The 12236-nt window shown below is 43.3% G+C and overlaps 1 protein-coding gene across 2 annotated transcripts in view; it reads left to right on the forward strand.

Moving 5' to 3' along the window:
- The window catches only part of CRMP1 (collapsin response mediator protein 1), a 65475-nt gene that overhangs the window by 40688 nt on the left and 12551 nt on the right, over positions 1–12236 (forward strand). For both annotated transcript variants that reach the window (XM_074991718.1, XM_074991719.1), the window contains exons 5-9: positions 159–220; positions 1989–2069; positions 5436–5504; positions 8119–8239; positions 9913–10069. In XM_074991718.1, coding sequence (XP_074847819.1) covers positions 159–220; positions 1989–2069; positions 5436–5504; positions 8119–8239; positions 9913–10069 — 490 coding nt within the window. The remainder of the gene's footprint in view (positions 1–158; positions 221–1988; positions 2070–5435; positions 5505–8118; positions 8240–9912; positions 10070–12236) is intronic.

The raw sequence follows: 12236 nt of genomic DNA on the forward strand, positions 1-12236 counted from the left end.
ATTGTACATTGAGGCCCAGCAAAAGAAGTCATCATTTAATCCAGGTGAATATCCCATGTCACTTTTACTAAATAACCCTTTTCTCCAGAACAGATGTTCAAAAATACTTTAAAAATCTATTTAACGCTGGAACTCCCTTGTGTTTTGTCTTGAAACAGGTGTCAACTCTTTCCAAGTCTACATGGCCTATAAAGATCTCTACCAAATGTCCGACAGCCAGGTATTCTTCAGCCTATTTAACACTGTTGAGATACGTACATTCCTTTTAGTTGTTAAGAAGCCTGAATCCCACTGGAAAGTTCAGAGCTACCTGAGACAGTCATACTGCTTTTGACATGAACTTGAGGAAATACAGACATATAAAATTTCTCTCTCTGGAGCTCAGATCCTGAGAGGTGGAAAGCATCTGTTTCTTCCATTGTGGCCCTTGATCACATATTGGCACTGAGCACCTTGCAAAGAGATGGCTAGTGTTTCCTTATATCAGGCTCAGTGGAAGTAGCAGACCCCCTTCAAGATTTAGTCCAAGATTTATATCCTTGGTGGTTGACTTTGGAACATTCAGTCTGAGTGTGGAAAGGAGACCAGGCACTAGTGGGAGTATTAAAAGAGAGAGTTTTTGCAATCCCATGTGTTTCTTACTCACTGTAAACCATTAAATCGTGTTCTCTGGGAAAGTCTGAGTTCAGCTGTTGGAGCTGGAGGTTACAATGAACTTGTTTGTATAACATCTGTTATTTACCCACACTCTTCAACTTTCAACTTCACAGACATCAGATCATTGTAAATGGACAATGGCATCTGTTAGTAATAATAATGTTTGCTTATTCAGTTGAGCAAATGCCTCATTTCCACTAATTCACAGAGCCAAGTTTCTTTTTCTCTTAAACAATTGTTGTTGTGCTTCTGATACATGTGGTTTTCATAGGACTTGTACATGCATGCCAAGGCCAGTCTCTTGATGGAATTAATTACAGCAAGATATATTAAGAAAAACCAGAGAAGGAGGCAACGAGAAGCCAGTATTCAACTTGAATGACTAAAGCAGTGTGCTCATTCCTACATTTAATGCTCAGATCAGTGCTGAAGTACCCCAAGCCTACAGAGTAGTTGTTTGAATGCCTCAGCTGAAGACCACATACCTTAACGTTAGGTGGCCTGTTTGAAAACTGGCCCCCCCACTAATATTTTGTGAGTTCAAATACGGAAAGGTAGGGTGGGATTTTCGAAAGCGCTTCAAGAATTTAGGAGCACAAGTTCCGTCAGCTTTCAGTGCCTGTCCCTAGCCTCCCCTAGGTGCTTTGAAAGCCCCTGTGTCAGGACTAAAACCAATTGCTTCCCTTTTGTAGGGATTATTTTTGAATGTTGGAAAGCAACTAATGTGGAAGCCCATGCAAGAGAACAGTAGAGCTCTTCAACTGTAAATGAAAGAGACTGTGTGTGCGTGAGACTGCAACTGTGCTCATCCTTACAGAAAGGTGCACAAAGTCATTACTTCAGAGACCATACAGGTCTTGTAGCTATGTCATATGTGTCCATAGCTTAACTGCTGTTCTAATTTAATGGACCTATTCCTTCTTCATTAACGGAAGCTCTTTATATCTATTTATTTAAAAAGCTGCCCATACTCAAACTACAGACCAGAGAACACTCACTGGGCACATGCTGTGTTGGAGGTGGTACATAGCTGCCTTGCCTTAGCAGAACCTCAGTGAAAGATTTTGCCTATAGGCGAAGCACAGTTCCTCTCATAGATCTTCAGGAGGGCTGCTGCTGCACCACTCCACAGGCAGGTGCTCTGTGGCTGGCAAGTGTGGAGGGCTAGTGGCCACAAAGGTCTTAACAGGGATTGTAAATGAGGCTGGATGTGGCTGAATGTTTGTGCAACAGCCAGTATAAAAATACAACTTAAAATACATGTTTGTGAGGTAAGTAACGTGTTACAGTACCTGTATTCAGTAACATGCCCCTCTTTGTGCCATTGACAGCTGTATGAAGCCTTTACCTTCCTGAAAGGGCTTGGAGCTGTAATCATGGTCCATGCTGAAAATGGAGACTTGATAGCTCAGGTGAGTGAGTTGAATTTCTTCTTGTTTCCCTTAGAGCAGAGGCACCCAAAGTGTCCAACACACCTACCCTAAGGGGTGTGGATGAACATCTGGGGAGGCATAGTAGGGCCTGGGCCAGCCCTGGGGGGATGGGGAGACAGCATCACCCAGCCCTGCTCCACTCGCAGACCTGCTCCAGTCCCACCCTCAGCTGCATCCCTGGTTCCCAGCTCTGTCCCTGTCACCAACCCCCTCATTGCCACAGCACCGCTCCTGGCTCTATATCAGCCTCCAGCCATGGCTGGCCCCACTCCAAGCTTCAGTCCACCCACAGCTGCAGCCCCAGTCTAGGCCCACTTATGCTCAGCCACACCCCACAAGCCATGACTTTGGCTGCAGAGGAGTGTGGTGTATGTCTGGAGGGGGAGTGGCGTGGGGAGGAGAAAGGACCCTCAAGAGTTTAGGGACTGCTGCCTTAGAGCATGACTATGTTTCATGTAACAGGTGAGAAGGGAACCTTGTCTGCTATTAGCAATCAGGTAAAGTACAGGTGGGAAAGCAGCTGACTAGTAAAGTGTCCTTGCTGAATCCGATTTCTTGTAATGATAAAGCACTGAGCTATGGGAATACAAGTGTAGAATTCCATGTGTACAGGCTGCAGGCTGTAAGGTGATCGTCCTGAGAGCTCCCTGCATGAGGCCTCAGTGGGAGGAATATGGGGATGCAAGAAGTGAGTCTCTGGGAGCAGAGGCAGCTGAGTGAACAAACAGCAGGAAGAATCCTGTGAAGATGCTGAGAAGTGGCTAAGGACCTGGGAGGGCACTATAGCTGTGGCTGAAGAAGTCAGTGTGTGCCAAGAGGGTAGGGCTGTGGGCCCAAGCATCCGAATGGTGTTGCTTTCAGACCTGCCCATGCCTCTTTGCTGAAAAGACCGTTACAAACTTTTACAAAGGGAACAAAAGAAACTCACACAACTTTGAAAAACTGATTAAAAAGTAAATTAGGCTTGATTCTTGAAGGGGGGCTCTCTCAAATCTGGAAATTAGTCAAGATAAAAACATTCCTTTAATACTAGAGTGTGCCCCTGTGGGAAACCATGGCTTAATGGTGTACAGCTGTCTCTGTAGCACAGGATGTCACAGTGGGGATGTGTAGGATGGATGGAGGGTGAAATCCTGGCCACAGTGCAGTCAATGGCAGAATGCCCATTGATTTCCCAGAATTCATCCATAGATTCAAAATAAGGAGGTTAGGGTGACAACTAATTATTTTCTCTAAAGCATTGGCAAATGATTATAGCATTGCATGGCACATTACAGAGATTTTAAAAAATATGGCCCCTGCCCTGAACAATTAATAGTGTAAAACCTTGGTTCTACCATGAAATATGCATCATTGGCACCCTGTGCTTTGTGGAATCCCATTAACTTTACATGGGCTCAGGGATCTGCCTGCATGGGCAGAGACCTACAATAGGTAAGAGAGCTGATCAGCAACTGGAATTTCTGTTTCATGGGAAATCTCAACCTTTTGTTGGGAAAAAATATCAATTCAGAACAAGAGGCTGAAATTTCCTGCAAAGTAAAACATCCCAAAAATGTGATTCAAACTTTCAGAATATATTGTTTCAACTTTTATATTAGATTCAATTATAATTGAATTATAAACTCAGTATTTTGGTATAATATAAAAGTCTAAACAATGTGAATCAAAATGACATTATGAAACCAAAACATTTTGAAAAAAATTTTCATCAACACATTTCCATGAAAAAGTTCAGTTAAAATGAGTCTGATGGAAAAGTGTTCCATTACACTTTTTGTCATCTCTAATAGACAACCATAGAACATACAGATAGACAAGAGATTAAAGAAAGGAAAGAGGAAGTTTAAAAAAATCAGCTGTACTCTGCAGCAAAATACTCCTGGTGGAAGGAAAGTGGCTTACGCTGGTGGCTTCAGTTTCTTAATAAACTCATGTCCTAGTTTATTAACACTTTTAAATCCTCTTAAAGTGGATAATTTTGTCATTCTGTCTGTTTCATTCTGCTATCTTCTGGATGTGACTAGCCTATTTTTGAAATGCTGCCATTTTTTGTCATCCTCCTTTTTACATTATGTGGTTTTAATATTTTATTATTCTATTTGAATTGTCTGCAGCACCCTGCAGAGGTGATGGGTGCATTTTATTTAAAACTATTTTAAAATATATAGGCAAAATATTTTGGTTTTCTAACCCAAATGTTTCTCATGTATAGAGGCTGCTTAGTACAGTGAATTTATCAGTATGGTCATGATGGATTGTCCATTTGTCAGCCACTGTAATGATGACACAAATCTATGTGTGCAATCTAACCAATTAGTGTTGGAGTAAGATGGCATGGGATTAGTTTTTCACCTCTTAGAGGTCTGGGATCAAATATTCATTAGATTACATATAAAAATGTGTTAGGTGATTTCATCCTGGTCTCTAGGGGACATTTGTCTATATCACAGAATCATTAATTTGGCCAACTCTGCTCTGTAGAGACCTAAGAATGAGACAGGTCAGGATTTGTGGTGCATTCTTTGTGTGAAGAAGCTTCTGGTGTGGCTGCAGTTCCTCATAATCCATCAACTTTTTTGATCAGAATGGTTTTTTTCCTGGAGTGAGCTTTCTTTGAATGATCTTTACAAGAAATCATAAAGGTCACCTGTCTGTCCTTTCATAAGAAGCTTTGGCACAACATATTGTTGACAAACATCAGCTGAGTGAGCAATGAATACTTGGAGTATCAATTCTTAAGATAACACCAGAAAATTAAGTAGTAGTATAACACAAAGGAGTTCATTTCAGTGGGGTCTGAAGGCATTTAGTTCCATGATCAGTGGTAAAGGAGTTACAGAAAATTTAGATCATACAAGTGAGGGAGAATCAGCAGAGTGAATAGATGTTGTCAAAAAACTTGAGAAAATAATGATACTACATAGGAGAGAGAAAAGAAAACATATGTTGTGGGAGTAAAAGAGGACTTAAAGTACAGGGTTGTCCTTAATAAGTACAACATTTTCAGATGCTGTTGTTTTGTGGCATGGCATTTTTCTCTCAGAAGACACATTTTTAGAGGAGGACAACAGTATTTTTCTCATGATGCAGTCACAATAGACCAAATTCTGCACAGACCTGCAGGCACAAATCTTCTGTGGAAACCTGTTGCAGGTTGCAGGTGGTGTTTGTGTATAGTTTGGCCAAATATACTTAGGGTTGGCCTTTCCATCCCAGCTTTCCTTATTTCAGGAACTATCAATTGGGCCCTATATCAAAATGTGTCCCTGAATGCACTAAGGGAAGTTTAATATTAATATATCTTGTTCTAGACGTGGTCAGCATATGTCTGTTACATTCCAGGAACAAAAACGTATTCTGGAGATGGGAATCACAGGACCTGAGGGCCATGCCCTAAGCAGACCTGAGGAGGTAAGAGGCTTAACTAATTATGGATTTCATGGTAATGTCTGCAGGCACCTACATGCCGTGGGAAGTAGGCTTCTTATAAATAAATAAAAAAGATAATGAATGATGGCAGAAGAGGACAGCAAACCATCTGAGTTTCATAGCCTATTCTGATAATGCCATTCTTTGCAAAATTTTCTAAGCATCATAGATTCATAGAATACTAGAACAGGAAGAAACCTTGAGAGGTCAAGTCCCATGGCCAGCACACATGGCAGCATCAAGCACCATCTAGACCATCCCTGACAGGTGTTTGTCTAACTTGCTCTTAAAAATTTCTAATGATGGAGATTCTAGAATATCTGTAGGTAATTTGTTGCGGTGCTTAACCGCCCACACAGTTAGGAAGTTTTTCTCAATGTTTAACTTAAACCACCACTGGAAGTATGAGACATCATGCTAAAAATCAGTGATAAAGTTTGCAATATATTCTTAGGGCATATTGGATGTCAGCTGATCAAGACATTTCATTCAAAACCACTCCTAAGAAATAAAGCATTATTCTACTATCTGCACATAATCACAAACATCTACCTACTGTAATATTGTGAATTCATGAAAATGGAAGGATTGTGTGGGTCACCTTGATTTTTGCATTTTCTCCCATAATAAAATCAACTAATGCAGAAGTCTCTTAAAAAAGATTTTTTTCTAAGGCCATGTCTACACTTTGGGGACTATAGCGGCATAATTATAATTAAAGAGTGTGACATAAATACAGAGTGTAGCTGGAGTTTACACTGATAGCAGGTGTTTCTCCATGAGTGTAAGAATATCAGCTCTTTACATGTTGGTAGGTAGGTCAGCAGAAATATTCTTGCATTAATCTTGCTCTACACACACCAGGGGTTAGAGTGGCATAGCTATGCCACTCAGCAGTGTGGGTTTTTCTAAATTAATGAGTTCTGTCCTGTGAATGGGAGTGAAAGCTTGGCGAAAATCCTGGTTTCATATTTGCCAAAAAGTAAGCTGATGTATTTCTTACCACAGCACTTTCATACGCCATTACTGATATTCAAAACCTATGGGCTTCTTCCTTAGGCTTGCCTAGTGATGACTTAGTCCCATATTAGGATAAGAATCCTGCACTCTGGCTCGACATTAGGTGTACATGTTTGTAATCATAGTTCCTAAGAGAACATCAGGTGAAAAACAATTGCTGGAGTGAACATTTGAATTTTAGGGGAAGAGTGTTAACAGAAGCACTTAAACTGCAAAGATTCAGGCTGTGTCTAAGGATATATTTTCTTTACTGACTTGATTGACAAAGACTTGAAAGAGAATTATCAGTAACCAAGAGTGTAATATTTTGGTCACTGTCTTGATCTAAGTAACCCTTCTGATAGTCTGACAGGTGTACAGAGAGGGTTTGAGCCAGTCATTGGGCTAAATGCAGTGTAGAGAGGCCTCTAGTGGCCCTGGAAGGACACTGATGCACCTGTTGAAGACAAATGATGCATATGCACGTCCCAGATGGCTCCTTGTGGGGAGTTGGTATGACACTTGGGAACAGCAAGGACTTACTGGAGGATTCCTGAAAACTTTCTATGGATTGTGGGTTAAATCCATTCTATATTGCTGGTGGTGATCCTTAGAAATACTTATATTCACTGTCGTCTTATCCTTGTGCAGAGATCTGGCCTAAGACCGTATTGTCTATGGGCACAGAGAATTATGACACTATTTCCCATGTCCTTTTCCTCCTTTGTTTGTGGGGGGAATGCCCTAGGGTTTTGTGAAGAAACGTAGATTTGGAAGAGTTAATAGGGAGGGAGTGCAGCTTTAGTTCTAACCAGTGGAGCTCACAGCTACTGGGGGCCCCGGGGCAAGGTGGGAAGAGGGCCCTGCTCCATGTCCCAGAAGGAATGGGACCAAGGGAAGAAGGGGCAGGGCCTAGGGCAGTCAAATCTTAGTGCCACCCAAACTGCAGTGCTGGGCCACTCCCCGTACAACTGCACAGAGCAGTGCTGCTATGGCATGTCAGAGGGGCCCAGAGCTCCAGATTCTGCCACTGCCACAGTAGTGGCAGCCAGAGCGCCAAGCTCCAGGGCAACTGCCCCCTTTGCCATCCCCTGTTGGTCAGCCTGGTTCTAGCAGCAGTCCTTTTTAACATTGCTTTGGTACTGTTTTAAGCTTGATGGTGCCATTACAAAGAGGCAGTGGGGTACAGAGCAGCATTGCGCTGGGATAGCAAAGGAGGCTTAGTGTTAAACCATTCTAGCTTAGTCAACCCCTGGCCAGCTGTGCTGAATACCTAGTACCTGGGGTTAGAGGCAGAACCATGTCCCTGGCTTCTCACCAGTGCTCTGCCCCCTTGAGGAAACACGTGCCCCTGGAAGAGTAGAGAGGGCACACTCTAGCATTCTGATTGGCTCTTACACAGGCTGCTGAAGGATGTCTGTAACTTTTGTCTCTCTGATCCCATTGAATACCACACAGCATATGTGAGTCAAGCAAAACAAAGCCTTTCAAAAAACTGCTGTTAAAAAGAGAGGAATCTGGCTCAGTCCTGAACTTCAGCTTCACTTCCTTCTACTTTTCCACTTACTTTTTCTGCCTTTTTTCTTGTCCATTCCAGCTTGAAGCAGAAGCTGTTTTCCGTGCCATCACCATTGCCAGTCGAATCAACTGTCCTGTGTACATCACCAAGGTGATGAGTAGGAGTGCGGCTGATATCATTGCTCTGGCTAGAAAGAGAGGTATGGAATTCAGGACAGTCTTCCCAAGAGAGAGATGCAGTATGTATCAGGCTTGGTTTACACTCAGTGGGCAAGTCGATTTCAGATATGCAGTTCTAGCTACGGCAGTTGGAGCAACTTATCTTCAATCAACTTACCTGGCTTACCTCACTTACCTTACCTCACTGAGGAACGTTGACAGGAGGGTTTCTCCTGTCAACCTCCCTTACTCCTCAATAGTGAGGGGTACATGGATGTACTGCTGACCCCGATAGGTTGATTTTGTGCGCCTCTATCAGGTATGCAAAATTAAACCCTTGAAGATGGACCCTGAGTGGGTTGATTTTCTGGGTACTGCAGACATGGCCTCTGTTTACCAAATGGAAGCTCTAGCAACTAACCAAATCACTGAATGCAGGGGTCTGTATTCCTGACTCAAAGAACTGCTGTTATGCTCCCAGTTTGTTGTGGGGAAATGCAAGTGACACCTCTCTACTCTTGAGATGCTCCCTCCTGCTTTCTACAACCATCCTTTCCTCCGCATACCTGAAATGTTCATCTTAATCCTCCCTTCTCCCATGCCATCTCCCGCCCTTATCCCAAGCTACTGGCTGTTCATTTTTGCAAAGAAGAAAGAAGATCTTCTCCTGCAAGGCGTGGCATAGACTCTCAGCCTTTGTGGGGCAGCTGCCGAAATGTATCTCTGTAGCACTTGCTTTCAGTTACTGCTGGCACCACAAAGCTTCATGAGAGAACAGTGAGTGGGGAAAATAGAGTGCATGCACTGGCCTTTATAGGAAGTTTTGCTCCCTGAAGTGTTGAGGAGCTGTTCCCCCTCATGCTCAGCTTCTTTGTATTTTTAATACCCACCAGCTGCAAGTCCTACCTTATTGCTGGCCTCTCTCCTTGTCTGTCCTGTTAATGCACATCCTGTTCATCTCAGTTGCCTCTGGTTTTCTCTTTTTTCTCATTTTCTTTCTTTCACGTTGTTCTGTGCTGGTTCCATTTTTATTCCTACAGCCTCCCAGATTTCCAGCACCTCTCACACATAGGTGGGCAGGTGAGAAGTAGGTCATGGTGACGTAGCAGTTCCAGGGAAGAGCAGCTGGGCTGCTCTACAGTGTAGTGGAGGATGGGTTGCCATGGGGATCCCCACTGATGGGAAGGAGGACCAGCATTAGGTTGACTCTGGGCCAGTAGTACCTCTGCTATTAGGCAGCGTAAGGAGACCAAGGACTAAGGGGAAACTCTCTTCTTGATCTTTAATGTGCACCTTTTTGATCAGGCTTGAGAAACGTTCATGTGAAAACCTGCATTTCCGCTTGCTTGCGCTACACAGGTTCTTTGCATATGTAAAGAACCTCAGCCTCCAGGGCTGTTAATCCAGTGCCCAAACTCATTTAAAGCAAAGCAAAGATGACTATGATAACAGTATTCAAATAAAACACAACTTTGAACTCCTCTTTTCCCAGATGAGAGAATTTTGTAAATATTCTGATCAAAAGCATATGTGGCTTGGCCAGCTGCCTGATTAAATTTTTATAATGCTGACAAAGCCAGGGCTGTTTAATTTCTCAGGAGTTTGGCTGTCCATGTAGCAACATGTAAATTATGCATGGCTGTGTGAGGTAAGGTGCATAATGCATTGGCAAGTGGATTTTAACCATTTACTCCGTATTCTTGCTTCTCTCTAGGGCCTCTAGTTTTTGGCGAGCCAATCGCTGCCAGCCTGGGGACTGATGGGACACACTATTGGAGCAAAAACTGGGCCAAGGCTGCAGCCTTTGTGACCTCACCACCTCTGAGTCCTGATCCCACCACACCAGATCACTTGAATTCACTCTTAGCATGGTAGAACCTTTAATTGTTTATAAACAGTCAGTTGAATGAGTGTGAAACCCATGTCAGGCGCAGCATCTAAAGGCAGTTCCAGAGCCCATGGAAGTCAGTGTGTGTATTTCCTCTGATTTCAAAGAGCTTTGAACCAAGCTTGTAGAGTATGAAACTGTGATGCACAAGAGATGTCAGGGTACTTCAGGACTAATTCTATGGTAATCTATCTTGCTATCATTAAAGTTAATGGCAAAATTCCCATTGCCTTCAGTGAGAGCTCAGACAGGTTCAGAATTATCAGTGAAAGAATCTGTAGTAAACTGACAGCCAACTCAAGCTTTAAATAATCAGGCTAGTGAGAACACAGAGCTTAAATCAACTTGCTGAGGCAGACTTCCCTGGCCTGTTTAGGTGGGGGGCATAATTTAGCCTGGTGATTCAACCCAAATCACCGTCAATACTGTAATGTCCACTCTGCCAACCCAAGCTGAGCTAGTGGGAATGTGACAACTCACAGCGGCAGTGTAGACATACCATGAGACCCCGTCCTGGCTGGCCATCTGGTTGTGCCCCATTTCCTACATCCTTTCGATTCTTGACTCTTTTCTGAGGCTGGAAAACAGCAGGGGCAAGTGCTACGCGTGGAGAGGTTAGCGGCGAGTTGGGGAACAACTAGCATGGATCACACAGCAGGTTCATGTAGGGATTCAGGGTTGCATTTGGGAAGAGGTGGGGGAGAACTGGCTGGTTGCAGGTGACCAGAAGAGGGTAAGAGAGTGGGGGATTATCATTATTGAGAAGGGAGGAACAACAAAGAGATGCTGATAGGAGCTGGAGGAGAGGCTGGGGCTGAGTTGTTTTGCTGAGAGCCTTCCAGAGGAGACTAGTCATTCCAAGGGCTAGAAGCAATACACGTCATTTGTCTGTCACAAAGGCTCAGGTGGGTGTGGACATGTTCAGCAGTTACCAGCACCCTAGAACTGTGTATCACTTCTGGAAAGCATGCACTGCTTTTAGCTCACGCAAATTCTTCTTTGGCTTAAGCAGTGGAACCATGCTTTAAGGAGATGCTGGGACGCACATGGAAGTCCTTTAAGACAGAGTGCTCACAAGTAGAGTGAGTAATTGACTTTGCTATTCAAGCCCCTGGTTAATACCAGAGGGGTGGCACTTTGTCCCTTACTGTGCTGATTCCTGCTTCCAGAGCTATTCAGACCTTGGATGAAGTACGTTTTTAGGATTACACATGCTTGTATGTCACATTTCTTCCAGATATGAGGGTTTTTTGTGGTGGGTTGACAGGCTATGAGCATAGGTGATATAAAGTGTGAAAAAACATGTTTCAAGGTACCTGAATATTACAAACTACTTAAGCGCTCTAATGCAAGATGTCTACCCAGTGACACCTGGGTAAATTCAGAGTCACTCCATTGGTGCTGGACTTAAACAGATGTTATTGAAAGTAGAATCTGTCCCAAAGTCAAATGCATTTTTGATGGAGTTGATCTCACTTTTTGGTCAAGACCTCCAATTGAAAAACTCTGGTCTTCCTTGTGAAATTAGGATAGGATAGGTAAAAGCACACAAAAGACCAGATTTTCAAGGGGGGACCAGCTTACATAGTCCATGACATGGTTTTCATGGCTGTGATTTTGGTATGGCCCTAATAATGACATTCAGTTACTTCAGTGAGCTTTTCCTGGGGAAACTAATTAGTGGCAGAGTGAAGAGTACAGGTGTACTGTTCAGTAAGTGCTTTCTGTCACAGGGTGAAAGTGGAGAGTTTTTCTTTCACAAATGTCATGAAATGTGGAAACCAAAAAAAGAGAATTCTGGTGTTCATGATATTACTTTTGTTTGACCTGGTTATAGACTTATGGATGTGGGAGGGATAGCTTAGTGGTTTGAGTATTGGTTTGCTTAAACTCAGGGTTGTGAGCTCAGTCCTTGAGGGGACCATTTAGGGTTCTGGGATAAATAGGTTGGGGGGAAAAAAACTGGCAGGTATGGTGATAGGTCCTACTGTGAGGACAGGGGACTGGATTCCATGACCTCTGAAGGTCCATTCCAGCTCTATGGTGTATATATCTCCATATATATTTTTTTTGGGTGGGGAGGGATAGCTCAGTGGTTTGAACATTGGCCAACTAAACCCAGGGTTGTGAGCTCAGTCCTTAAGGGGGCC

This window comes from Carettochelys insculpta, chromosome 4 (assembly GCF_033958435.1).
Source record: "Carettochelys insculpta isolate YL-2023 chromosome 4, ASM3395843v1, whole genome shotgun sequence".
Classification (NCBI taxonomy): domain Eukaryota; kingdom Metazoa; phylum Chordata; order Testudines; family Carettochelyidae; genus Carettochelys; species Carettochelys insculpta.